Below are 27,765 nucleotides of genomic sequence, written 5' to 3'. Positions count from 1 at the left end.
GTTTCGTATGAGAGGGTGAATTTGGTCTCTTGTTACTCCATCTTCACTGAAAATGCATGACTGAGGGGTTATATTTGTGACACGTTTTGATGGTGGGACCAACAGAATTTGCCAGTGACAAGAGAGAAGAATCAAGCACAATTTATCTACTTTTTGACTTGAGTGACAAACCTGGAGTTGTGGTGCCACTGGTTGAGATGAGGGAAACAGGTGGGTGTTTGAGCCAGGGAAATTTGAGAGATCTGTTTGGACGGGTTAAGTCTGAGATGCCTTATGAGACATCCCCAAGAACATGCCTAACAGGCCACAGCTCACTCTTAGAGTCTGACGTTCAGGAAACAAGCCTAGCTAGGGGTCTAAATTAGTGGATCTTCCAAATATTTGCAATAATTAAGGCTATGACACCAGATGAAGAAAATAGTAGCTACAAAAGTAAGGGAGCCAGGATTATACCCACAGATATTCCAACATTTGGAAATCAAATAAAGGTGAACGGGTAGCCAGAGATATAAGAGAAAACCAAGACAGCAAGAAACTGTATAGAATGTGCTGAGCAATCACAGGGGTGGGTGGAGAAGCGACTGCGGGTTTGGCAAGATACTCAATCATCAGTGATCTGGTTAAGAGCAGTCTCAGAGACATGGGAGTGACAGAACCCAAACTAAATTAAGTATGGTCTGGGCTGAATTGGCACAGGCTGACCAAAACAAGAAGATAGGTTTTGCTAAGAAGCATGACAATGGAGTCATGTCTAGGGCAGTGTATGGGGCCAGCATATGGGGGGATTGCATCAATGCCAATACTGAGTGTAATATTTTACTATAGTTTTACATGTCACTTTTGGAGTAAACTTGAAAGTACATTGGATTTCTCTTGTGTTATTTCTTAAAACTACATGGGAATCCACAATTGTCTCAAAAGTCTGAAAGTTGAATTTTAAAATATTTCTTGTATATACTTAATTGGGGTTTTTTTTTTCTCCACAGTAAGCATTTATACCTCTTACCATCAAAAATCCATTTACAAAGCTGTGGTGGTGGTGAGGGCGGTAGATCCCATCCCTGGCATCTCCTGACAAAGGGGAGGTCCTCAGCTTTCAAGGTCTCCAGGTACGGCCCCGCCTCAAGCCTCCCCAGTTGCCTCTCTGCAAGACTGGTAGGACGACATGTTGCTAACAGGGGCGGCCACTCTAGCCCACCTCGGAGGTCCAAGTCTTGTTGGCCCAGAAGGTTAACGCCTCATTCTCCGAGCGGTTACCTAGACGGGGAACACTCGGCTCTTTCCAGTGCAGCGACGGTAAGGATTTCTCTTGCCCACGACTCCTCTGTCCCCTCAGTCGGCCATTCCTTTGCGTGGCCTCCTGCTCGGATAACGCCATTCTTACTCGCATTGCTCCAAAGACCCGCCACCTGGGAAAGGAAGGCTGCGGGCACGGTTTCCGGCCAGGATGAGTCATTTCCAGTCACAGACTCCCTACCCCGGAAGTGAGACCTAATGTAAACACCGGAGCCGGCCCGGCTAGTCAGTAAACCGGTCGCCACCGAGAGCTTGGGCTGGGATAGTGGACGCACGGAGTCAAGTCGGTACACGCGACGGGGAGCTGGAGCATGATCCCAAAATCTGTTGTGTTCTGGGGGAAGGTGGAGGGTGTTTTGAGCAGAGGGTGTCTTGGATGGGGGTGTTTAGGACAGGGATCTTGAGTGAGTGCTGGCGTTAGAAGGAGTTATGAGGGCGGTCTTGGACATGAAGAAGTATGTGGCGGGGTGAAGCATACCTGGGCAGGGTTCTTGGATGGCGCGGGTCTTTGTATTGGGGGTCCACAAGAGGGGTCTAGGAAGGTGGGGCTGTCCAAAGAATGGGTCTCTGGGGAGTGAGACAGTCCAGTGGAGGTGGTGCAGAGGGGAAGGTAGGCGGTTTGAGCTCTTGGAGGTTGGGGGCAGTATGTGCCTGGGCAAAAATCTTGGAGAAATGAGGAATTGAAGGGAGTATGGGAGCTCTAGGGCAGGAATCTTAAAGGGGGTGCAGAGCAGGTGTCTTAGGGAGAGGATATAGGTTTTGGTGGTGGAATCTTAGGGGGATGGGATTCCTGGGGATAGATCCAAGCCAGCCTGTGTTGGAGTCAGGGACAGAAAAGCATTTGGCAGGGGATGTCCTAGGGGTGAAGAATTTAGAGTGATAGAGAAATCCTCACGTAAGGCTTTTAGGGCATAAGGGGATCTGGGCGAATGTCCGGGCTGGCCTTGGTTAGGCAGAAGTTAGCATGGCATGAGAAGGGGTTGTCCAGAGGTAGACGTGGGGTCCTGAAGAGGTTTGGGAAAGCCTGTGAGGAGGATAGGTATTAGAGGGCTCTGGGGTGGTAGAATAGGTTGGGAGGGTCAGAAAGGCTTGAGGAGGGGTCTTCCTGTCAGTGGTGGACCAACCATAGCAGGTCTCAGGGCCAGGTCTGGGACGTGCAGAAAGAGGTGGATGTCCTAGCCCCTTGTCCCCGTTTGTTGACAGGTGGAGTTGGGTGCTTGGTCCAGGTTTGAAGATGAGAAGTGGGTGGGAGTTGGTTCCAGGCCGTGTCGGGTATTGGGACCAGGATTGGCTGGGAGTGGGAAGGATATATCACTGGGGCACCTCCTACCCCATTACTTCCTGATCAGCAGTTGGAGCCAAGTAATAAGGAGGAAGTGGGGGTGTCCAGGTCAGGGTAGGCCTGGAGCTGGGATCAACCCAAGTATGAGAAATGGGGAGGTTCCTGGTCGTGCTGTTTGGGGTCTTGGGAGCTTGGAGTGGAGACCCCAGGACTCCCCATTTTTGCCTTCTTTGCAGCCCTGCTGGAGTTAGTAAGTAGCATAGTGGGAGGGGGGAGAAGAAATCAGTTGGGGACAGGAGTTATAGGACTCCGAAAGCACACCCCAGGACTCTTCCCAACCCTATCCCCATTTGTGTCCAGGAAAGCAATCCTGGACCATGACTCAGCAGCCACTTCGAGGAGTGACTAGTCTTCATTTCAACCAAGACCAAAGTGAGAGAGGCTGTGCCTGAACCCTTGTTGGAGGGAGGGAAGGAGAGAATGGCCAGAGGTGGGTGTTAAGCCCCTAGTGTTCCACCTGGGAATCCTCTGAGGGCAGCCCAATTCCTCCCATCCCCCAGGCTGCTTTTGCTGCGCCATGGAGACAGGTGTGCGCATCTACAATGTAGAGCCATTGATGGAGAAGGGACATCTGGGTGAGCTGTCAGTGGGGAAGGGGCAATGGGCAGAAGGGATGGGCTGGACATTGGCTCCCACCCCTACTGATACCCTGGTCCTTGTCCAGACCATGAGCAGGTGGGCAGCATGGGTCTGGTGGAAATGCTGCACCGCTCCAACCTGCTGGCCCTGGTGGGTGGTGGTAGCAGCCCCAAGTTCTCAGAGATCTCAGGTAAGTGCCCTCCTCCCATCCTGCCCTTGGCCCAGATTCCCCAGAATCCTGGCCTCTCCTAGGCATCCCAAGGAACTGGCAGATGAAGATATCAACATCTGAGAGTCACACAGTGAGGCCTACATCTTGGAAGTCATGGATCTTACCACTTGAGAAGCTTGGTGTTTTGTCTTCATTTAACAAACACTTATCAAATGCCTCCTGTATGCCATGTCCTTACCTATGAAGCGTTTGCTGTGAGCCTGTTACTATTTTAAGTACTTTACATATATTAACTCATTTAATCCTCACAGTAAATCTATGTGGTAGAAAGTATCATTATCCCCATTATTACAGGGGAAGAAACTGAGGCCCAGAGAGGTTGAGTGACTTATCCAGGGTCACACAACCAATAGGTTTTAAAATCCTGGGGGTATTTCCCAATGCCCTCTTACTTTGAGTCTCAAGTGCCATCTTGTTTTAAGGGTTTTTGTTGATCCCATTGGGACATGACAAGAGACACCTTAGGCAAGTCACAAGAGTCCTAGGATTCCTCAGAGAAATCTTCTGGGGGTATAGAATGGAACCCTGGAGGCAGAAGTAGTTACTGATGGGAAGTTGCAGGCCTGGGTGCGAGTCCCTACTTGGTTGCTGATGGGCTGGGAGGTCCTTGACCAGATACTCAACCCCTTTAAGCCTCTAGTTTCCTCTTCCCTAAATGAGTAACAGTTCTAGAACCTGTTCTCTTAGGAATCACATCTGCAAGTGCTCATGCTGTGTGAGGCTGACATCAGGTGTTACAGCAAAAGGTTAAGCAAGTGTGTTGATGTCCCATGGGGAGAAGGGATGGGTCTTGTGTCACCAGGGCTGTCCCTCACCCAAACCCTGGCCCCGACAACGCACCCACCTGCTCAGCAGTGCTGATCTGGGACGATGCCCGGGAGGTCAAGGACTCCAAGGACAAGCTGGTGCTGGAATTCACCTTCACCAAGCCAGTGCTGGCTGTGCGCATGCGCCATGACAAGTGAGCCTAAGGACTGGGGGTGAGGGAGGTAGGAGGTCCCCACAGCAGGAAAGAGGGTTAGTCCTACTTGGGCATCCTGCCCTTCCCTCATGGCCATCCTGTGTTGTGTGATGCCCACAGAATCGTGATTGTGCTGAGGAACAGAATTTATGTGTATTCATTCCCCGACAATCCCCGAAAGCTGTTTGAATTTGACACCCGGGACAACCCCAAAGGTGAGAGGATCCAGATATGCAGGTGTTAGGGCAGGAGGCATTGGACAGGGCAGAAATGAGGAAAATGGAACGGGCACACAGAGAAACTGGGAAAGAGACACAGGGAGAGTCTTTGCATAGAGATGTCCATACTTCTAGTCTGTCCATCTTTCCGTAGCCAGTTCTCTGTCCCCACCCTCAACCCTGCCCCCAAGCACAGAGCAGACACACCCAGTAAGGACGTGTGGGTGAGCCAGGGCTCCTTGGGCCTCCTGGAGCTCCACAGCTGCATTGGGAGGTAGGGAGTCTGCTTGGCTGGTGGTAAGCACAGCTGCGGGCTAGCCCCCTGAGGGGTCTGTGGATAACATATCATGGAAGGTTGAAGTCTGGCCCTTACCCAGCTCTGTCCATTTTGAGACCCTGCCTGGCCCCTCCCTAGCTCCCCTTCACCAGCCGCCCCCACCTTCATCCTTACAACCTAGGGCTCTGTGACCTCTGCCCCAGCCTGGAGAAGCAACTGCTAGTGTTCCCAGGACACAAGTGCGGAAGCCTGCAACTTGTGGTAAGCCTGTGGCAAGGGTGGATAGGTGGTTGGGCTGGCTCCCCCTGTGGACTTTTAGCCTCTGCCTTCTGTATTACTCCCAAGCCTGAGCTGCTCCTTCCACTACAGGATCTGGTGAGCACAAAGCCAGGTACTTCCTCTGCTCCATTTACCATCAATGCACATCAGAGCGACGTGGCCTGCGTGTCTCTGAACCAGCCAGGCACTGTAGTGGCCTCGGCCTCCCAGAAGGGCACCCTTATTCGCCTTTTTGACACACAGTCCAAGGAGAAACTGGTGGAACTGCGCCGAGGCACTGACCCTGCTATTCTCTACTGGTGAGCATAGGGTACATGTGGTGGGCTGGTGACCCCACGACCCATGACACATAGGCATCATTGCTGGTCTGTCTTCCAGCATCAATTTCAGCCATGACTCCTCCTTCCTCTGCGCTTCCAGTGATAAGGGCACAGTCCATATCTTTGCTCTCAAGGATACCCGCCTCAACCGCCGCTCTGCGTAAGTACCCCCTGCCCCACCCTGCTGTGTCCCCATCCCCCTGCCATGTACCACACCTGGGCTTAGCCAGTGCTACCTGTAGGCTGGCTCGTGTAGGCAAGGTGGGGCCTATGATTGGGCAGTATGTGGACTCTCAGTGGAGCCTGGCGAGCTTCACCGTGCCTGCTGAGTCGGCCTGCATCTGCGCCTTTGGTCGCAATACTTCCAAGAACGTCAACTCTGTCATTGGTGAGTAGGAATAGACCTTGTTTGGGGGTACTGCATGGGCAAAGACCTGCAAGTTGGACCTGAAAGAATTTTAGGCCATGGGAAGCCTAAGGGAGTTAGAATCTGTGGCTCAACTCCATCATCAGTAAGGGATATGGCATATAGGAAAGGCCTGGAGATAGAACCTAGGCCATGGGACACCTGAGAGGATTGAATTGTGTGGCTTGGCAGAATCTAACATTTTACTGATCTCAACCCACCCACCCCAACCCCCCAGCCATCTGTGTAGATGGGACCTTCCACAAGTATGTCTTCACTCCTGATGGAAACTGCAACAGAGAGGCTTTCGATGTGTACCTTGACATCTGTGATGACGATGACTTCTAAGGACCCTGTGGGTTGTGCTAGGGACCTGCAGTGGCAGACTGCAAAGCCTTTGCCGGGTTTGGAGTGCCGTGGAAGCCACAAACCAGCAAACATTAATGGGGCAGATGCCCAGTTTCCACTCTGCAGAGCAATGCCTAAACAGCTCACTTACCCCAAGCACTTTTTGATGACTCTGTGCCCAAAGGGCCAAGCCTAGGACACAGGGAAGCAGCAGACTCCCTGGGGCTCCCAGCGTGGAGAAGACTGTTAGGGACCCAGAGAGTGCCCTAATCCAACCTGTGGGGATTTAAAAAATTTACGGGAAAGAGATGATCTCTGATGTGATGAATATGAATAAAAGGCCCTTAACAATATTAATGGCTGGACCTGGGGGTGGGACCTGGAAGATACGAGGGTGAAAAGGACCTGCAAGAGTTTCCAAGTTGGACCCCGACAGGATCCTGCTCCGGTTTTTCTGACAGTCTCTCCTGTCCTCTCTGAATGTTCTCCTTTGTGCTTGAACTGTTAGCACCGCCCAGAACAGCCCCCGCGGCGCCGCCGCCTGCGGGTAGTTGCAGTGCTTTGCCCGCCGGCGGACACTTGATTTCACAGCAGCCTTTGCTGCTGAACAGTTCCGGGACGTTACAGGCACTTTCTGGTCACGTGCGCCGCTGCGCATGCGCATCCACCTAGGTTAAGAAAGCGGCTGCCAGGCCGACTCCATTTCCCAGTATCCTCACTGGTGTTGGGGAGCGTAATGGGGGTTGTAGTTCCGCCGCTTTTCGAGCTGGTCCAGCTACATCGACTGGCAGGATGTCGGAGGTGCGGCTGCCACCGCTTCGCCCCCTGGACGACTTCGTTCTGGGGTCGACGCGTCTGGCGGCCCCGGATCCCTGCGACCCGCAGCGATGGTGTCACCGCGTCATCAACAATCTCCTCTACTACCAAACCAACTATCTTCTGTGCTTCGCCTTCGGTCTCGCTGTGGCCGGGTGAGGCAGGGAGGGAGGGAGAGTCCGGTTGGCAGAGGACGCCTGCAAGGCATAGAAGGTGGAACTGCGGGATTTCCAGGACCGGTCGGGGGTAACCTGAGGGCGATGCAAAGCCTGGAAGGCCAAATTCATTAGAGATGGAAAGCTGACTGGGAGGGGGGCCTTGAAGAGAGTGGAAGCTGGTTGTATGGAGGGCCTGAGGCAAGACAGAGCCTGTCTGAAAAAGGCCTGATGGGGATGGAGGGTCTGGAGGGAAGGCCTGAGGAGGAAGGACAAAGGGGCTGGAACTTTAGGGCCACACTATGGGCAGGGAGGTGGATCTAAAAAATAAAGGGGGCCTGGAAGTGGAACAGGAATGAAGGGGGAGGCGGGAGCGATGTGAGTGATGGGGCCAGATTAAGGTGGCCCTGCCTGGAAGACTTATGGCAGAGACAGGGACAGGGATGTGGTCAAGTTCAATGGTTTGGAGGCTAGACTTGTGGATGATCTGGGCTTGGAGGGGAGCCTGGCTTATGGAACGTTCCAGGAGTGAGTACCTGTTGGGGAACTGGAGCCAAGAAGGGGGACCCAGAGGTGGAAGGCCTGAGGTTCAAGAGTGATGGAGACTGTAGAGGGACTTGGGCAGGGTTAGATGTTAAGAGTGGGCCAAAAGCCCGGAAGGGGTTCTAGCAATGATGGAGGGAGGAATCTATAGGGAAATGATAAACTGGAGAGGGTATTTGAAGGGGAAGAAGTCTGGAAGGGGGTCTCATAAGAACTCTGGGCTGGGGAGAGAGAAATATATGGAGACAGAAGGCCTGGAGGAGGAATCTGAAAGGTTTGGGCTCAAAAGGTAGGTTTGGGGGAATGGAGGCTGGAGAGGGGCCCTGCGAGGATAGAGTGGAAGGGGAAAAAAGCAGGGAAGGGCTCGGGGCCTGAGGGTCTAGCAGGATGGGAGGGACTGAATCAGGAGGTCTCAGAAAGATGGGTCTGTAGATTGACAAAAAGGAATGAAAGTCTACAGGGGAGCTCAGGGCTCCCTGGAGTTTAAAATCCTAGAGGGTGGTCCTGCTGTAGACGGCTGACGGGAGTATTTGCCAGGCTGGGGACGAAGCGGGAGGGTCTGGAGAACGGGGACCGAAGCTCCTCGGGCCTGGGATTGGGTGGACGGCGTCAGGGAGGCTCGGAGGCCGGGTGGCCTTCTCCCCGCCTGCCCAGCTGGCTTAGTTCCATTGTCCCCGCAGGTACCTGCGCCCGCTGCACACCCTCCTAAGTGCGCTGATAGTGGCAGTGGCCCTTGGTGTGCTGGTGTGGGCGGCTGAGACCCGCGCAACCGTGCGCCGCTGCCGCCGCAGCCACCCGACTGCCTGCCTGGCCGCAGTGCTTGCCGTCAGCCTCGTTGTTCTCTGGGCGATGGGCGGCGCTTACACCTTCCTGCTCAGCATCGCGGGGCCAGTGCTTCGTGAGTCGCCACTACCCTGAGACCTACCTGAATACGTCCAGGGCATGGCCACATCCCCTTTACAAGTCACCTTCCCTGGCTTTTCTCCCCTCTTCTGGGAACGTCCCTTACTACCACCTTTCCAGGCCTTATTCCTGGTATTAAGTGCCTTCCACCAGCTACGTCCCCGTCCTGTTAATGTGCGCCGTCCCTGGCCACGCCCCTATTGCAAAGCGCATAATTCGGCCACACTTTAGGATCAGAGGCGTCCTGGCCACTGACCACTGCACTGGCCTACCTGTGCTCCAGTTCCCCTCTGTGGGTCCCCGTTGGCTAAAAGTTGATGGCCCATCCTCGATCCCTCTCCTTTCGGTATTTCCCACAGTGATCCTGGTGCACGCCTCCCTGCGCCTGCGCAACCTCAAGAACAAGATTGAGAACAAAATCGAGAGCATTGGTCTCAAGCGGACTCCAATGGGGCTACTACTGGAGGCACTGGGACAAGAGCAGGAGGCTGGATCCTAGGGGCCTGAGATCTGTACTCAAGATCTGGAGAATGCCATTCCCATCCCAGCCCATACCCGGGACCCAGAGCCCTTTCCCAGCCCTTTTAATAGGCAACGCCTGCCTAGTAAAAAAGGACATCTGCGACCTTCCTCCCAGGTCCAAAACTGGGTATCCCTCATACCCAGCCCCCATTACCTAGGTGACTAGTCTTCCCTGTCCCTGTACTTGGGACCCAGAGCCACCCACATCCAGCCCAAAACTGGGGCTTGGAGACCAGAACATCCATGGCCAGCCTCAAACTCTGGACCCAGAAATACTCCTGTCCCTAAGCCCCCAATCTGGGACCCACCTGTCTTCCATGTTGAGCCCCAGAGCTGGGGTCTGTGACCAAGGCATTTTTCAAATCTTGAACCCTGGACCAAGGCTTTTGCAGACCCCAACCCAGCTTTGAACCCAGGTCAGGGAATTGCCAAATCTTGAGTCTAGCACCCAAGTGCTCCCAGGCCCCATCTGAGTGGAGGATTCAGGTATCCTGCTCCCAGGTGACCCAATACCAGTCCCAACTGCTTCCTCCAGTTCTGCTTGGGAATTCTGCACGTGCGTGTGTGTGCGCACACACACACTCACACACAACACACCCAAAGTTCCACAGTGGCAAGGACCAAAGGGTAGGGTGGGGGGTATCCCTGATTGGAAATGGGGCATATATATCTATGTTGCTACGACAATAAAGGTTGTTGGATAGCTTAAGTGAATTTGGGCCTCCTAAAGTCTGCATGTTTCAATGGCCAAAAGCGGCCTTCTGTTTTCAATTCTGCTACTCTGACTGGGTCTCTGTCAAATATGTGGACTGAAGGGGTGTGTTCAGTTCCTTCCTCAAACCTGTTACCCCTGGAGTAGCATTAATGCACAAGGTAGTTAAGGGCCTGCATATTTCCTATCATCATTTGTATTACTAAGGGCTATTTGTCAGAGTTGGCTAGGAATCTGAGCACAGACAGGCATTTAAGTTGCCCCACACTGCAAAGCAAGTAAGCCAAAGTGGATGACATTATCACAGGCTGTTCCACAGCATTATGTACTTTATAACATGGTGTCGTAAAGATATATTATCTGGTCTTAACTACAGGTGTGGGCCCCCAAGGCAAGGTGGAGAGAGAAGCAACATGTGGGTTCGGTTTATACGTTTATTACAGAAATTCCCTTCCACTGTAGGTAGTGTTTGGGGCTGAGATCCACTGGTACAAAAAGAAAAGTTTAACACCAGGTAAAGGGGGTAGAGGGACCCCCAGCTCTGGAAAGTCACAGATAGATATTATAGAAAATGGCGTGTGTGGATTTGTTTAAAAAGTGGTGGATATAAAGAAAGCCAGGGAAGACATGACGTAACTCATGGCCAGCCATCACCTGAGGATTTTACTGGCATCTGCTGGATGCCAGGTTCCACCACCGCAGCATCCCAGGATACAACACACCAGATGGCTCTGCCCTATGGCCCTCCTGCAGAGCCTCCTGATTAGTGATAGGGCAGAGGCTGCTGCCAAAGGCTGGGCCATCTCACCATATGGGCAGAGGAAGCAGGTACAGACAGACAGGGACTGGGCCTCCTTTAGGCACCCCTGGGGGTGGGAAAATGAACCCAACACCACCACCCAGACTTCAGTCCTTCCAAATAGGCAGAGAGCCCACCTCCCCAAGAACTGTCCTGGTGGAGAGCTCTGGGCAGGGAGCTCTGTTCTCACCACAGTTTCCTGGCTGCCCCAAACAGAGCCCTGAGACCCTACATGGTCTATTTTATGGAGAGGGTTCCTGAATGGAACAGGCTGGGCATGTGGACAGGAATGAAAGCAACCAGGATGAGATCACAGTTTCCCTTTTATAAAACGTCTAGTACTGGGGGAAGACAGTGAATACTTAAATCACAACTGTAAACAGAAATGGAGAAAGGGGCTTGGAGTCCCCATTACACCACACCGCCTGTTTTAAGTAGCTGAGGGCCCCCCAGTTCCCAGCAGTATGAGAGAAGAAGCAGGGTGTCAGACATCTTTAGGAGTCCCTGGGAGCCAGAGGCCTTGGAAGATTGGGTTGGCACCCCCAGGATTGAGAGAAACCATACCCCAGGGCTCAGCAAGGTCAGCTGTGTGGTCCTCAGACTGGAGAGTCATGGCCAAGCTAACAAGGGGCATATCAGAAGGGATCAGACCAGTGTCCCAGGGGTCTGGGGATCAGAACTGGAGGACTGCTCCCCCTCTAGCGTCAGGTCAGTTAAGCGAGCGCTCAGCTCCGGGGGGTACAGGAAGTCCGTGTAGTATCTTTAGAAGGGGTAGCAGGAATCCGGAGGACAAGGTGGAAGACAGAGAAGAGAGGAAAAGACGGACAAGACACAGGAAGAGAGAGGAAAAAGGCTCATTAAAGAGGTGGAGGCAGGCACAGGACAGTATCATTAGGCTCCCAAGCATGGGCATGGTGAAGAGCAGAAGAGAAAGGCTGGGGCACAGGAGGGCCCTTCTTCCCAGCACCCTGGTTTCACAGCTCATTTTCAGCTGACATGCACTGGTTGTTAAAATAGTAAAATTCTTCTAGAGCTTGGTGAAAAACTGCTGCTACCAGGGCTCAAGATACCCCTCCACCAAGAACCCACAGCCCAATGCATGGCAGCCAGGGCCCATGACCCTGTGAAGCGGCTGCAGCTAGTTCTCTCGTGGTCCAAGCCATTAGCTATCATGACCAGCTGCTCCCTGGCCTGGATGCCTTTTCCATCTGCTTCAAGAGACCCCTACCCATCAATAAAAGCACCCCCCATACCTGCCAGAGACAGGGGGCGCTGTGAAACTCCTCGAGTGTGGGAGCGGCACCTGGCTGGGGGCCCCATACAGCGCCTGGCCCACCTCATAGCAGCGGGCATGGAAGAAGGGTGGGTGTTGTGGGCCCATGTTGGGGAGCACAGGCCGGCGCTGGGGCCCCACAGCCAGGCCCGAGTTCCGGATGTACCAGTCCCGCAGCCCCTCCAGAGCAAGATTCTTGTGGCCGCTGCGCTCACCAGCTGGGGGGATACGGGTGGGCGGAGGCATCCACAGGAGAGGGTTTGGATGCACCTCTGGACCCTCGGCGGCCTCCAGGGGCAGGCCACAGGGTTTGGTGCGGGTGGCACGGGTGTGGGGGTCCTTGCTACGGAGGAGGGGGCTGCTGCCATCAGCTGTATATACAAGTGGTGGGCCTGGGAGCATGGCGAGGAGCCCATCCCGGCAGGAGAGGGGTCCTGGGGCCTCAGCTGCAGGCAGCAGATCGCCCCAGCCTGCCCCACTGCGGAGCAGGCCCCGGTCCAGGGAATAGTCCAAGAGGAAGTCTCCACACACAGGTGGGAGCTGGGGAACCCCACGGGAGGCAGGGGCAGCTGAGCTAGGCCGGGCAACTCGGGGAGGGTCTGGGGGGCCAGCTGTGCGGGAGGAGAAGGCAGGGGTTGGTTGGGGGTGCTCATACAGCACCTCACTGCTCTTGCAGACCGGGGGGCCAGCGGCAGGGGGAGCCACAGGCACAGGTGGGGAGCCAGCTCCCCCGCCAGCTGCCCGGTCCACCAGCAGGGCCTCAGAGCTGTTGCTGCGGCGGGTGCGTGCTGCGAAGAGGGTTGCACGGTCGGAGGCAGGGTCCACCCGGGGGAAGCCCATCTGGGAGTCCTGGCTGCCAGACCACTGGCGAGAATGGAGACCTTCAGGTCTGGGTGCACAGAGGTGGGGGTGATGGGCATAGGGTCAGAAATACCGGTCAGATGGGCTGAGTGCCCTTCCCTACCATTCCTTTTTCTGAGCCTTTACTCCACATCTCCAAAACAGAGCCAGGATTAGAAATTGTGTATGTAAAGGTATTAGGTAGTGGCATGTAAAGGGCAATAGAGGTTCTGTTCCTGACCTGGGGGGGTGGTGGGAAAGGGGCTGAAAATAAATAGAGGGCCTGGGGCTGTCAGCTCTAAGGGAAATGTAAATGTACATAGGGCTGGCGGAGGGGCCCAGCAGAAGGCTCTTCCTAACACATCTGACCCTTCATCCCCTAATGGCTACCACCTCCTCCAAGATGAGGTCCTAGGCCTGTAATTCAAGACCCTTCCTGAACTCTGTTCCTTCATGTGTATGAACCACCCAAACCTATCAGCCTAACAGCCACCTTTCATAGGATGCCTAGACTCCAGAGTAAAACTTGCCTGGGTTCAAATACCAGGTCTCCGGTTTATGAACAAGTCACTTAACTCTCTGTGCTTCAGTTTCCTCATCTATAAAATGGGAATAACAATAGCACCTACCTCAGAGGGATCTTGTATAATTAAATAGTCGACACCATGTAAAGCACTGATTCCTAGCAGATGGTAGGCACTCAGTACATGTTAACCAGAACTTATGCCTACAGCATCTTTCAGAGGCCAATGTTATTATGCCCATTTCACAAATGAGACAAAGATACAGAGAAGGGAAACGACTTATTCAAAATGCACAGAAAAGTCCATAGTCAAACTTCAGTGCTTCTGCCCCCAAACTCCACTCCCTTCTTCTCTACCAAGACAACTCCTATTCACATTTCAAAGCCCAGACTCTCATGTACCACACCCTTTGATAATGCTCTCCCAGTCAGAACTAACAGTTCCTTCTTCTGGTCCTCAAACCCACCCTCAGAGTCCCCTTACTTGCAGAGCTGGGGGCCAGTGCCCCGGGTGAGGACAGGAGTGGCAGGCACACTTTGCCCCTCAAAACTGGAGGCACTCCTGGGCAGCGAGCGTGTTGGGCTAGACAGAGATAGGCAGGCCCAGGGTGGGGGTCCAGGTTAGAGACCACACCCACCAGCAGGCCCTCCTGCCAGCCCAGGCTCAGGATCCCACTCCTGGCTCCTGGGGGAGGGAAGGGGCTCACCCTTACCTGGTGGGGCTGGCCACAGAGTTGCGCCTACTCTTCAGGTCCCCATAGAGATCAGACAGCAGTGGTTTCCATGGTGTTCGCCACTCAGGGCTGCCTCCAGAAACAGCCCGCAGCTGGTCCCAGGCCTTGGGCGGTGAGGGGCGCTCCGTCAAAGGGAAGCAGCCATGGGACTCCTCTGGGTGGAAGGGAGAAGGTTTGAGAGAATTCAGTAAGAGAAGGGGACTGATGGGTTTTGCAAAGCAAAGGGCAGGGGCTAAGAAGGCAGGCAGGGGCAGAGGGCTGGGCAGGGCTGTGCAGGCTGAGGAGGAGCTAAGGGATGAGGTGAGAAGGCTGAAGTGGGGCAGTGTGAAGCAAAGGGAAGATGGGAGGAAAGGAGGAGCTGAAGTGGGGGTGCTGAGCATCAAAGGATAGGTAGGTCGTGGGGACAGGGATCCTTACCATTATCATGGCTTGCTCCAGACTCTGAGAGGGAGCTGCTCTCTGAGTGCAGAACTACATCCTCTACAGGTGAGAAGGGGGAGACCCGGGCCTATCAATGCAAGGCCTGGGCATACCCCCCTACACCACTGGACATCTCCTCCCACCCCTGTTCCCTTCCCAGGAATCCACCTTCACCTGAATGGAAAACCACCAGAGGCTTGGCTCTTTACTTTCCTGGTGCCTATTGGTCAGTTCCCAGTGACCACAACTTTGCCTGGGAGCCACTTTATCCCAACTCCTCTTACTGGTTGGGTCCCTTAAGTTCTGTGAACCTCCCACTTCTCCCTGGCTGTTCACCAACCCCAACTCTAACATGTCCCTTAGCCAATGCCCACTCTCTTGCTTTCATCAATGGGGTGATAGGGCCTGACTCACCTTGGCTGAGCTGGGCAAGGCGCATGCCCAGGCAGACTCCCTGGGCAGTGATAACTGCCCCTGTGGACAGTGGCAGAGGCTGGGGCAGTGGGAGCACCGGAAGGCTGAGGCGGGCCCGGAAGTCCCCAAGCTGTTTCTCCAGCTCCTGCAGTCTCTTCAGTGCATCTGCCTGGACCTGGCGCCGGCGCAGGCGCTGCTCTGCGCTCAGTTCAGGGGCCAAGGCCAGGCGGCGGGCGGCTGCCGCAATCTGCTGCTGCACTGACACCTCACGCTCCAGGGCTTCAAGAGCCAGTGCCTGCGGGGTCCACCCCAAAGGGTAGGACAGAACCAAATGTAGGAAATGGCCATGCACAGGGACCAGGCTGTGGCAGAGCCCATCAACATTGGAGGTGGGGCTTGCTCTTCTGGGGCTAGAGGGTGGGTGGGCAGCCTATTCTTGGATGGAGCTCATTGCGTGGGAAGGCAGAATCTGTCTTGATTAGGGGCTGCACCCATTATCTTCCTGAGAGTGAAAAGGCTTATCCTGACAGGGACCAGCAGCCTCCCTCAGGCCTGGTCCCTTCTCACCTTAGTCTCTCTTTGCCCAGGATGCAAATCCCGCTCTACCCAGGGCTTCTTCCAGTTCCTCTTCTGTGCCTGTCCCACCCCCATCTCATTTGCCATGCCCATCTGCTCACCTCAGCAGGGCACAAGGAGTGGTGTGCAGGGTTGGGGTGTGGTGGAGGGTAGGCTCGGGTTGCAGGGGGCTGCCGGCGGACCAACAGGGGCCGTTCACCAGGTTCCAGTGGGCACTCAGGAGGCAGATGGCCAGTCAGCTCCTGGTGGGGGGGGGGCAGGAATCAGCAACGACCAAGGGTTAGTTAGAGGGATGGGATGAAGCAGTAATGACCCCAGAAGTAACAGGAGTCCTACTTGGAGCCCAGTCCTGCTCCACACCCCATGCCTGTTATTTCTCTTCCTCCTTCCAACCCCCACCATACCCACACACCATCAGGTGTGCAGGGCAGAGCCACAGCCCCTCAATGACCCAAATGCCAGGGGCAGTGGGCATGGGAGGCAGGGAGCCCTTGCTTTGGAATCCAGAATGTCTTAGTTTTTATAAAGGCGACATAGTCTATATATTACATGTTATATAGCACTCCCTTCAGGGCCTGGGGCTGCATGCTCTGAACCACTTTATTATTTCTGGCAAACTGTGTGGACATTCATACCAAGAGGGGTAAAATCAAAACTATAAATCATCCCAAGCCAGCTCAGGTCAGGTTTTACTGCCAAATTTTGGAAATAGCTATTGTTTTTTGAGGTTTTTGGATTTCAAATTGTTGATAGGGGATTGTGAGCCTACATTGCCATATTTTATTGAATCAAAGACACCTAAGCTGAGCACTGAGGAGCTGGAGGGTGACAGGGAATCTACAGCTCAGACAAGGGCCTCAGCAATTGACACCCCCGCCTGCCTACCTAGGGGCCCCAGCTCCGTATCTCCCACCTGACCCTCAGGGCTGGACCCTCACCGCCTCCTGGAGACACACTTTGCGTAGCTCCTGAAGTTTCAGGCTCAAGGCCTCCTGCAGGGCCCGCTGCCGGTCGAGCAGCCCCCGAAGACGCTCTGACTTCACCTGAGGAGCAGCCTCTCCGAACAGGGCAGCTGAACAAAGAGGGAATGAAGATCAGAGCAAAGGTCAGCCAGGGCATCATGGAGCAGCTGCAGGGCCAGGGACCAACCCTTTCCAAGCAGGTAGGTGGTGACTCAGAGCAGGGAGGGAGGGAGCAGAAGGAGGAACCAGCCACCAACCTGAGGCACTGAAGGTGGGAGAGCTGATCAGCTGACCTTTGACTTCCATCCTGGTGCTCTCGAGAGGCTGTGGCTGATGGCTGGACAAGGCCTGGCAATGATGCACAGGGGCCATTAAGGAAACATGCCTCATGATCTCACAACCCCTGCCCTTACCCAGCTTCCCACACAGCAGCTGGGAATAAGGGGTCCCTTGACCCCACCCACCTGCTTGACCTGCCCTCTCAGAATCTGTGTCAAGGTTTGGACCCACTTGGCCCTGGTACCTTGGTTCCCTTCCCATTGAGTGGGAGCACAGCAAGTGGGGAGCTGGGCAGACTTACAACGCCTCCTCAGAGGCCCATGGACCACAGTCAGGAGTCTTGCCTGGGGAAGGAGAATTAATGGTACACATTCAACCAACTATAACAACAGTGGGTATTTATTAAGCACCTGGGTGCCCAAAATAGTTACCTTCCATGCCACATTTAATCTTCACAACCACCTGTGATGGTAGTTCTGTGATTATTATCACCCCATTTTCGAGATGAGGAAAGTAAGGCACAGACAGGTGAAATAACTTGCCCATGGCTAAAGAGGTAGCCCAGGCCTGCCCCTCCAGGCAAATACTCTCCCTCACTAGAACTGCTCCAACCCCACCAATTCCTCCTAAGATCCCAGTCCACCAGGCTTCAGGGCTTTAGCCCAGGCTGTGGCTGCTGTCTGGAGTGCATTTTTCACCTCACCACTCCAGCCCCTGGTTCCCTTATACCCTGGGGCTTAAATGTCACTTCCAGAAATGAGCCCCTACATCATGTCCCCTCACAACTGCTGTCCAACAAGAGACCTGCTTTCCTCATACATTCACGAACATAGTAAACAGCTATCTCCTGTTTTCATCAGTATCTCTGGCACTCAGAATGTTTCTATGCATACAGCAAATGCTCGATGAGTATCTGCTGGGTGAAGGAAAGAATGACGAGGTAGCTGAGCCAGGGATCAAGCCCAGATCTGTAGGTCTCTACCTGTTCCATCTGCATCCCGTGGCCCTGGTACAGCAGGGAGTGTTCACTTGGCCCCAGGACCCCACCAACCCCTCTCCCCACCCCAGCCTGTCCTGTGCCCAGCATAGGGAAGTCACCGTGCTGGGACCATGAGCGGCAAAGTCCATGTCTACAGCTAACAAGCTGGCTGCCTCCTGCCTCCTTCTCTGCCCCCAGATGCCCTGGCTGACCACGGAGTCTGACTTGGCTGACTGCCAGCCCTTGCCCCTCCTCTGAAGTTTGCTCCCTCCCTCCTACATCCTGCTCCATCTCCAGCTGGGCAGCCAGGTGACATTACCTCCCACCACCTCGCCTGACCTCACTGGCAAGCAACTGGGAGGGCCTTATGAAGCCATGGAGGTTCCATCCACACCTACCTCAAAATCCCATTTGTCACGACATGGTGGCCAGTATGGAAAAGACCCAGGCAACCAAGAAGGCAGTAATTCAAACCCCTTCCTGTCTTTACCCTGGGGAATGTAGCCAAGCTGCTAACATGGCAGCACCAATTTCTTGGCAATTGTCTTAACTACCCCATAGGGTATGTACTCCTCCAGCAAAGCAGCAGTTCCCTGTCCTCAACCTGAGGAACAGTGGGGTCAGTCCCTAGAGCCTTTATGTACATACCAGGCACACACTTTGCAGAGGCACTCACATGCTCACCTTCCAAGGTCTGACATTGCCAGCACAGTGGGGTTTCCTTGAAGTCCCAGCTCAGCCTCCTCTGCCCCTTGGCTCCTTCTTCCCCAGCCCCCTTCTGGGTTTGAGAGCTCTCCCAAGTCTCCCCTAAATGCTCCTCCACCCTAACAGGAGCTTCAACTCCTACCCAGTGGGCCCATTCACCAGGACTGGTCCACATCCCACACTACGTTGCCTTGAGCCTTCCTTCCCCAGGAGTTTATGGCATCCTGGAAGTCAACACAGGCTTCAGACAGGAACCCCAGCTCCACCCTGTCAGCCTGACCTGGGGACATAGCTATGGCCTGACTCATGGGGTCACTGGGCAGGCTAGACACAGGGTCAACGCCCCACACCCCCACACCCAGCTCCCAAACCTCTGCCTCTGCTTGCTTCTCTGCTCATTTCCTTGGGGCCCATGGCTGCCCTGTCCCCACCCAGAGATGGTAGGAAAGGGGATCCCAGCAGCCCCCTCCCAAACACACCCCAACACCAGTCCATGTGTCTCCCCACTGGTGCCTCAGGATGGGCTCAGCAGGAGAGCCGCAGAGGGCACCCTCAACAACCAGAGGCGGGCCCAGCAGGTTTTTCAGGTCTGCCCTTCTGACACCACAGCCAAGAAAGAAATTCCTGGCTGTAATGACTGTTTACAACCAAGACACCTCACCTGGGTGGCATCCCATGCCCTCAGTGAGACCCCCATTTCCACATCCTGCCACCCTCACAGCAGTGTCTGGGACCATTCTCCACACTGCCCTACAGGCCCCCTGCCCCCACTCTAGTTGAGCAGATCGGGGGCAGACAGGCAGGTGCCATTGGGAAGTAGTTTCTTAATGGCCCAGCTTGGGTTTTCCTGAGGGGCTGGGCCCCAGGTTGAGGGAAGGCAGAAGCTACTCCCACAGGGGAGGAAGGGGGAGAGGAAGTAGGTTGGGGGGGACTCTGGCTTTTCTTTTCCCCCATTCTTTCCCTTTGTCCATTTTTCAGCAAGAAATTGGCTTCATGCCAGAAAAGGAAATTGGACATTTGGGGCTTCACCCCTCTACTCGGGCCTTCCTTTCTCCCTGTATCTCCTGCCCAGGCCTGGCTCCCTCCACAGAGAATTTCAGTACACCCCATACCTTCTTTCCCACCCTGTCCCTGGGCCCATTGTTCCCAGGTGCTCACCAATGCCAAACAGGTGCTGTAGGGTGGGCCTTAGGTACCTCAAAAAATAGTTGTCTCAACCAGGCCCTGCTGTGGCTGGCAGTGGCAGTGAGCGGTGAGCTCAGTGGCAGAAACCTAGGCCACCTCCCACTGGGCAGTGGCCCAGCCTACCTGGCCAGGGACTGGGCAGGCCCATATCTCTTAACCCTTACCTGCCTGCCACCAGGGCTCAGGCCACCCTTACGGGCAGTCTCGGGGCCAGGTCCCCTAAGGGTGTCCAGCATGGCAAAGAAGAGAGCCTGGACATCCACCCTCACACCACACACCTAGGGCACCTACTGGAGAACCAAGGAAGAAGGGCTAAGGGTCTGAGAGTGGCTGCTGCCTCTGGTGTTGTTCAAGTACCCACATCAGACCCTGCCCACCCAAGGGTTATTACCTGGGAGCTGGGTGATAGAGGTCTGGGGAGTTACTAGGCACATGGGAGGCCTCAGCTGTGTAAACTGGGTATATGTCTCTTGGAAGCCAGCATTACATTCCTGAGACCCTTACCCTTTCCTCCCAGGGCAAGGCAGGGGTAGGAGAAGGTCTTTGGGCAATTCCCACCCTCACTGGGTTAACAAGTTCCCAAGCTGGGGACAGAGGACATCGACTTTTCTAAGGACAGACCAGGTCTCAAGACCCTACCACCTTCAGCAGCTCTGGAAGAAATCATCCCAGGAAACCAACAAAACGCCAACGTGTTTTAACCCCTCCTGGTGCCCACAAACCTGGGAAGATGGCAGAGACCCAGCTCCTCATAGCCAGCTTGTAGATGGGGAAGCTGGGGCTCAGACTGGTGAAGAGGCCTGATTCTGATCACAGAGGCATAAGAGCAGGTAGGACAAGAACTCAGAGGGCCAGGTCCTGGGTTGCAGGCAGACAGAGGCTACTCCTGCAAGGGAAGAGGAGTGAGGAAGGGGGCTCATGCTTCCTTATGTCCAGGCTGGGTCTCCCCCATTCCTCCCCTTCAGGCATTTCTGGCCAGGATTCAAGGAAATTAAGGGCTCTGGGCCTGCCCCCAGAACACACCACACATCCTGTGCCTCATTTGGGACCATCTGCTCTGTGACCTCAGGGCAGGCCCCTGCAGCAGCCCACACTGTAATGTGAAAGAGCAGAGTGAAGAAAGCTCCCTCCCTGCCTGGCAGGTGGGCCAAGCCTGGAGAAAAGCTTGCTCTGTATCAGCAGTGCCCAGTGTACATGCTATTGAGGCCTCTTGCCACCCTGCCTACCTTTCTTCCTGGGTGTAAGATTTCTGGCATGGGACACAAAGGCCCCTTTCATCACCCCCCAATTCCCTCTTCACTGCCTGGGGCTGGTGGAGGCAGCAGCCATAAAGTGGGCAGCTGGGTGTTGGCAGGGAATGTCCTCTCAGGCATGGCCTCTCCCGTCTCTTGTGAGACACCTAGGATGGTAGGCCAAGGCTATTTGGATGGCAATGCAGATTGAGTCTCAAGGCTTAGGTTTCCTCATCTGTAAAATGGGTAAACAGTAGTTACAGGGCCAACAGAGGCCAAAGTAACTTTGAAAGGCATTTCAAAGTGCAAAGAAACTCACTCCATGTCATTAATAACTGTTAATAACAAATAATAAATGCATGAAGAGGTGGGCTGCTGCAGGAGTAAGGAGGGGAGTGCAGATAACTGGGCCTCTTGGGCCAGGAAGACAGGTGGACCAGTCACCCACATACATCAGTGCCCCAGTCTACAACTTTTCACAGCCTGGAAAATGGCCAACTGCTAAGCCCCACCCCAGCCAGGACTTGATCCTCATGTGGCCTCACATAGGGGCAGCAAATGGTAGGTCTGGGATTCAGTCCAGCTAGGCCACTTACTGGCTGTGTGATTGCTTAGACAAGTCACTTCACCTCTCTGTGCCTCAATCCCTTCATTTGTAAAATGGAGGTGATGATAACAGTATGTGCCTCACAGGGCTGTTGTGAGCATGCCATGAGTTACTACAGTTAAAGCTTGCTTAGGACACTGCCTGGCCTGAGGTAAGCGCTCAAGATGAATTAGCTGCCATAATTACAAGTATTCCTCCCAATCCAAATCAGGAATTGAATATGTATATATACATACATACCTACATGTATTTTTTTTTTGAGACAGAGATGGTATCTCTCAGCCTCCAAACCCTCCCTACTCACTACCCAGACATGGAACCCTCCCTACTCATCAAACCAGACATATTTGAAAAACAGATTTGTTTTCCCTCATTATCCAACCTCTCCCTATTCAACATCAAAAATGCAGGAACCATTAGCACACATAATGTAGCGGGGGGGACACGGGAAAGGCAGTATATACAGAGAAGACAAGTAATGATTCTATAGCATCTTACTACATTGATGGACAGTGACTGTAATGGGTTATGCGGGGGAGAATTGATAATAGGGGGAGTCTAGTAACCATAATGTTGTTCAAGTAATTATACATTAACGATACCAAAATTTTAAAAAATGGAAAAAAAATGCAGGAACCAAATACATTCAGATAAATTGTCCAAATTTTCACTATCCAAATACAGGAAATGAATGAAGTTGGAAACGTTTTTGAAATAGAACTGTATCCGTACTTGCTGAGCTTTCCTTACCAGAAAGAATGCAGGAACCAAATATACTTATACAACACAGTGCCCTTACTATCCCCCTGGAGCTCAGGGAAGTGAATACATTTGAATACACTTTTTTTTTTGAAGAATGACAAACATAATTTTTATTAGGTTATTCAAATCTCACAGGCATAAAGGATTACCCCAAGTGGGGCACTCTGGTTCAATTTTAAGGTGAATGGAATCTGTCTTTTTGGACCTCTTTCCATCAATAACATTATGTAGAATAAGTCAGTTTAAACACAGTTGGTAAGCAGACTCAAAAGCCACAAAAATGCAGTGGGTGCAGGGGAATTGCTTATACAGCAATCATGGAATGATTAAAAGAAGCCACCATCCCTGTTGTTCTAATGGTGGAATTTACGGGCTGTTTAGTGCATAATCTCTGGAGAACAGTTTCAATGAACTGGTACCTCTTTCTCCACCTCAGACTGACTCCTAAAATCCCTGCTCTGGAATTAGCAGAAGGAATTCCTTTTCTCAAACTCTCCACCTCCATTTGCTCCCCTCACTCCTCTCCAACTACGGAAAAAAAGTCAGACGAAAGCGATTGATTAATTATGCCTGCTTTTGATGCATCTATTAGGAGCTATGCCATTTTCAATTCTTTTTATTTCATCTTTCATATTATGAAAGAATCAGTATGTTCCTTGCTCATAATTTTTATAATTTTGAGTTTCATTTGATTGCAGGTGAAATAAAATAAAACATGTGTAGGAAGTTTTTTAAATTGTCAAAATGGATCCAGAATTCTTATAGTTCTTCAGAAATGGGTCTCAGAGTTTTAAATAGTATTGAAATGTTTAATATTAGGAAATAAAGTATAATTTGGGTTAAGATATTCTTTTTAAATATTGGCATTTCCCTATTCTTAGGATTCCAAATTAATAGGAATGAACTTTAAACTTAATTTATAATTTTTTTTTTGAGAGGGCATCTCTCATATTTATTGATCAAATGGTTGTTAACAACAATAAAATTCTGTATAGGGGCCTCAATGCACAATCATTAATCCACCCCAAGCCTAATTCTCAACAGTCTCCAATCTTCTGAAGCATAACGAACAAGTTCTTCCATGGTGAACAAATTCTTACATAGTGAATAAGTTCTTACATGGTGAACAGTGCAAGGGCAGTCATCACAGAAACTTTCGGTTTTGATCACGCATTATGAACTATAAACAATCAGGTCAAATATGAATATTCGTTTGATTTTTATACTTGATTTATATGTGGATCCCACATTTCTCCCTTATTATTATTGTTATTATTGAATACACTTTTGAGTTAGATCCGTTCTCCCTCATCTGAACTCTTCCTACTCACTATGTAGAATGCAAAAACAAAATACCTTCAGATAACTTGGTATCTTTCACTGTCTGAACTATCCGAAGTCTCCCTCTAGGGCTTGGGCACCAAATAGATTGGGACAGTAAGGGATGATTTTACTGTTATGAATAGATTTGGAGAAATGATTTAAGTAAATGAGATGGGCCTGGCATCTTGTTATTCAAAGTCTTACTACTCTCTCTGAGAAATGCAGGAACAAAACATAATTGAATTACATATGACGTCTTCAATACCCAAATTCTCCCTGTCTGTTCTCAGAACCAAGATGATTCACAGTGAGAGAACCTCTTACTGTTCTTGTTGTTATTGTCACTACTGGATAGGCCTGATTCTAATACCCAGAGACTGCTGGGCCACCTCTCCACCCCACAAAGGTGGGTTGGACTTACCACTAAGATTTGTACTGCTTACTGCTTTAAGAAAGGGGATAAACCTCTGCTCCCATCCCAGCCCTACCAAGCCCAAGGCCTCTGGCCTACAATAGCCTTTCTTTAGGCCAGGAAAGCAGAGATCATGCATTCAAGATCAAGAATAGGAGATTAGGGTAACATGACCTAGAAGATGCACACCTACCGCTGAGTCCCCCACCTCCACATACTTGCTTATGGCTTCCCCCTAACACGAGGCAGTCCCCAACCTAGGAAAGCTGGAAACATGACCTGCCTTGCACACTTCCAGAGAGTCACTGAATAATTTAGAGGGTTCTTTCACATTGGGGATGGTGGGGGCCATAGAAACAGCTCCATACTCTCCTGGAAATGCAAGCTTTATGTGAGATAACTGGGTAGGGTGGAGGAAATCACATACAAGAACACCCTCAGCCACACAGGGCCCACAAGGCTGTCTGCTCTTGTTCATGTTAAGAGAAGCATTTGGGATGAACTTCAGAGATAATGGCAACAGCAGAACTTCCAAATTTGGGGGCAGGGTTTAACAGTCCCTTCTGAGCTCAGAGGAGATGGAAAATGGATATTAGGGAAGAGGAAGATCTGAACTGTGTGGAGGGGCATGGTAAGGGGTGTAACAGGGGCCTGGGATTGGGACAGGATGCAGGGATAGGACAGGAAGAAGTGTAGGGGACAAGACAGAATCACAGTCATTGTAGGACAGAGGTCAGAAGACTGGACAGAGAAGGAGCCAGGACCATGGGCCAGGGGATGGGATGGAGTGAGGTTCAGGACAAGGGTCAGAGAAAAAGTAGGGGACAAAAGATAAGGGCTAAAAAGTAGGGGACACAAGGGTCAGGTTCAGTATAGAACACTAGTCAGAAGAAATGAAGGCAGACAGGCCAAGACAGTAGTTAAGGGAGGGCATAAGGAAAAGGGAAGGTTCAGGATGGAGGTAAGGAACAGGAAAAGACCAGGACAGAATGAGGGTAAGAATGAGGGCAGTGAGTTGGTGGGAATGTAAATTGGTGCAACTGCTGTGGAAATCAGTATGAAGGTTCCTCAAAAAGCTAAAAATAGAAATACCATTTGACCCAGTAATTCCACTTGAACAAAACCCCTGATTTGAAAAGATATATGTACCCCTATGTTTATTGCCACATTATTTGCAATAGCCAAGATATGGAAGCAACCTAAGCGTCCAACAACAGATGAATGGATAAAGAAGATGTGGTACATATATACAATGGAATATTATTCAGCCATAAAATGAAAAATCCTGCCATTTGCAAGAACATGGATGAATCTAGAGGGTATTATGCTCAGTGAAATAAGCCAGGCAGAGAAAGACAAATACCGTATGATTTCACTAATTTGTGGAATATAAAAATAAAGCAAAACAAAAGGAACAAAATAGCAGTAGACTCAGACACACAGAAGGAACTAGTGGTTACCAAGGAGGAGGAGTTGGGGCAGGTGAGGAGAGGAGTGGGAAGGGGATAAAGGCACACAATAATTGCATCACAATATAAGTTAATCATGGAGACTGTTGAACCACTGTGATGTACATTTGAAACCAACATAAGATCGTATATTAACAACACTTTTTAATAAAAAAAAGAAGAAATGAGGGCAGTGATAGTACAAGAGAAGATGGGGAAAACAGAACAGGGCTGGGGACAGGGAGAGGAAAGGTGGCAGGGGAAATGGTCTAAAGGTGGTGAGCCAAGATGGAGATCAGGAGTCAGGAGGGGGACTAGTGGGGCAGTACAGGGTGGAAAGAGAGTACAGAAGTCAGAGATCAGGTATATGAACAGACCTGGATCAGATTGGGGTTAGGGGGACAAGACACGACTGGAAGGGGTTCAAACACTAGGCAAGAGTTTAGGGAAGAGCATCAGGACAGAAACTGGGGTGATCAGGACAAAGCAAGATGAGCTTCATAAATGGAACAGGTCAAGCATAAATCTGGGCTTAGGCCAAGCACAATGAGAACAGAACTGGACAGATTTTGGGTCAGGACTGGGTTTAGGGGGACAAAACGGGATGAAGATTATGCCAGACCGGAATATGGTTAGGTCAGGCGTCAGGCCAGAGGTCTTGGGGTCAAGAATGGCTGGGGTTGGAGGTTAAAAAAAGATGTAGTCAGGTCAGGTATGGGTCGAGCGAGACCACGGTGTCAGAGGTCGAGGGTGCGTGCGCAGGAACAGCCCCTGTTGGTGTTTCCCAGCCCTCACCCCGCCCTGTCTCCTCCCTTTCTCCCAGGCGGGTGTTACTCACCGAGGGTCCTCACCCCGCAGCATAGACGGGGTTGATGTAGGCTGGCCGGGCTGGTGAGTGCGCCCCTCTCGCGCGGCCCCGCCGCTTGTCCCCGGGCTTGCGCCTACTCCCCTTGGCGCCCTGCCAGTGGGCCGCGTTCGGCCGCGCGACTGTTAGCCATGGGGGCCAGACGGGATGGCACGAGGAAGGCGGGAGAGGGACGCCAGCTCGGCCGCGGGCGGTGGACCCCGGGCCCCCCACCTTCAACTCGAATCGGTTCGCTCCCGGCGGCACCGCCACCTCTGCCGCTGAGCGCGAGCCCGGGGCATTGGGGGGTACTGGAGGCGGGGCGCCAGACCACAGCAGCGGCGGAGACCAAGTGCGCAGGCGCCAGCTCCGGTCTTAGGTTTTCCTGCGCTGCGAGCGGCAGAAGCGAAGCAGCTGGGAGCGCGTGCGCACTCGGTTTCTCGGAGGTGGAGGCTGTTACCGAGGCCATGCCCTTCAGGGATTTAACTGGTGCCCCTCACCCCAAGGCACCCCTCAACAGACCCTCAAGTCACACCCCAAACTGCCTTCTGTGAGCCACCATCACACTTCTAAACTCCCCAACTACCCTCCATGCCCCACATCACCCTCCCTCCCTCATCCTCCAAACTGTATCCCCAAACTATTGTTCATTGAAACCCAAGCAGTACCCCAATCCGCCCTCCATGGATACCCAAGACGTACAAATAAACTACCCTTCACTACCCACAGGTTGTCTCCCCAAACCATCTGCAGTCATGCCTGAAACCATTAACCTCCAAAGAGCACTTCAAATCACCATCTATCCACAATATGTACCCAAAATACCCTCCATTCACCCCAAACCACCCTTCGAACCATACTTTATTGATCCCCAAATGGCTTTCCAAGAGCCCCCAACACTGCCTAGACATTCTCAACTACCTTTGGCATGGCCCCCACCTGCACCCCAAATTGATTTCAACAGTCACCTGCTCTACCTCCAAATCATGTTTCATGACCCCTACACCCACTGCCAAACTACCTTCCAACAGTCCCTATCACTATCCCATAAACTCCCAGCTACTCAACGTGTAATCCCCCAACTGCACTTCAAACTGCTCTCCAACACTGTCTCCACCTTCAAACCACATTCCATTGATCCAGACTCCATCCCCAAGTCAACACCCAATAGTCCTCAACTATACCTCCAAGTAACCACCAACCTTCTTTCTGTAGTTACAGAACTGAACCCCCAAAATCATACTCCAGTGGCCCAAAATGTCCCCCAAACCCTCCAATGATTCTACCCTGCACCCCAAATTATACCCAAACATATTACAAATCATGCTCCAATCATCTTTTCTGAAAACAATTTAATTGAGATATAATTTGTATGCCATAAAAGTCACCATTTTAAGTGTGTGACTATTTTAGTAAATTTACCAAAGTGTGCAACGATTGCCATAATTTTAGAGCATTTTCATCATCCCAGAAACATCTGTCATGTCTGAATACAGTTAATTCCCATTCCCAGTCCCAGGCAACTGCTAATCTACTTTC

The 27,765-nt window shown here is 52.2% G+C and overlaps 3 protein-coding genes across 24 annotated transcripts; 2 read left to right on the top strand and 1 right to left on the bottom strand.

Moving 5' to 3' along the window:
* Positions 1 to 1,143: 1,143 nt before the first annotated feature.
* WDR45 (WD repeat domain 45) lies at positions 1,144 to 6,611 on the top strand. 10 transcript variants are annotated; one of them, XM_073227986.1, is made up of 12 exons: positions 1,144 to 1,296; positions 1,401 to 1,521; positions 2,939 to 3,010; positions 3,139 to 3,213; positions 3,303 to 3,407; positions 4,305 to 4,410; positions 4,531 to 4,625; positions 5,087 to 5,166; positions 5,275 to 5,483; positions 5,563 to 5,664; positions 5,747 to 5,892; positions 6,149 to 6,611. In XM_073227986.1, the coding sequence occupies exons 3-12, from the start codon at positions 2,956 to 2,958 to the stop codon at positions 6,256 to 6,258; spliced, it is 1,083 nt and encodes a 360-aa protein (XP_073084087.1). In that variant the 5' UTR covers positions 1,144 to 1,296; positions 1,401 to 1,521; positions 2,939 to 2,955; the 3' UTR covers positions 6,259 to 6,611. The 10 variants fall into 10 exon arrangements, 9 of the variants coding, with proteins under 9 accessions (XP_073084087.1, XP_073084085.1, XP_017514468.1 ...); XM_073227984.1 differs by having other exon boundaries at positions 1,401 to 1,579; XM_017658979.2 differs by having other exon boundaries at positions 1,401 to 1,583.
* A 112-nt stretch (positions 6,612 to 6,723) lies between these two features.
* On the top strand, positions 6,724 to 9,911 carry PRAF2 (PRA1 domain family member 2). Its single transcript, XM_017658987.3, has 3 exons — positions 6,724 to 7,229; positions 8,453 to 8,670; positions 9,035 to 9,911. Exons 1-3 carry the CDS (start codon positions 7,051 to 7,053, stop codon positions 9,172 to 9,174), a joined length of 537 nt encoding a protein of 178 aa, XP_017514476.1. The 5' UTR covers positions 6,724 to 7,050; the 3' UTR covers positions 9,175 to 9,911.
* Positions 9,912 to 10,329: 418 nt separating this feature from the next.
* On the bottom strand, positions 10,330 to 26,597 carry CCDC120 (coiled-coil domain containing 120). Of its 13 annotated transcripts, none has more exons than XM_017658991.3 (12): positions 26,221 to 26,597; positions 20,321 to 20,484; positions 16,915 to 17,073; positions 16,708 to 16,798; positions 16,427 to 16,560; positions 15,590 to 15,730; positions 14,913 to 15,207; positions 14,496 to 14,558; positions 14,058 to 14,232; positions 13,829 to 13,927; positions 11,962 to 12,870; positions 10,330 to 11,468 (listed from the first exon to the last, which is right to left on the bottom strand). In XM_017658991.3, the coding sequence occupies exons 4-12, from the start codon at positions 16,754 to 16,756 to the stop codon at positions 11,354 to 11,356; spliced, it is 1,980 nt and encodes a 659-aa protein (XP_017514480.1). In that variant the 5' UTR covers positions 16,757 to 16,798; positions 16,915 to 17,073; positions 20,321 to 20,484; positions 26,221 to 26,597; the 3' UTR covers positions 10,330 to 11,353. The 13 variants fall into 13 exon arrangements, with proteins under 13 accessions (XP_017514480.1, XP_017514477.1, XP_017514484.1 ...); XM_017658988.3 differs by having other exon boundaries at positions 16,974 to 17,073; XM_017658995.3 differs by having other exon boundaries at positions 17,031 to 17,073.
* Between the last annotated feature and the right edge of the window lie 1,168 nt (positions 26,598 to 27,765).

This window comes from Manis javanica, chromosome X (genome assembly GCF_040802235.1).
Source record: "Manis javanica isolate MJ-LG chromosome X, MJ_LKY, whole genome shotgun sequence".
Taxonomy (NCBI): domain Eukaryota; kingdom Metazoa; phylum Chordata; class Mammalia; order Pholidota; family Manidae; genus Manis; species Manis javanica.
The sequence above is the reverse complement of the archived record's forward strand: the minus strand, read 5'-3'. Positions and strand labels throughout refer to the sequence as shown.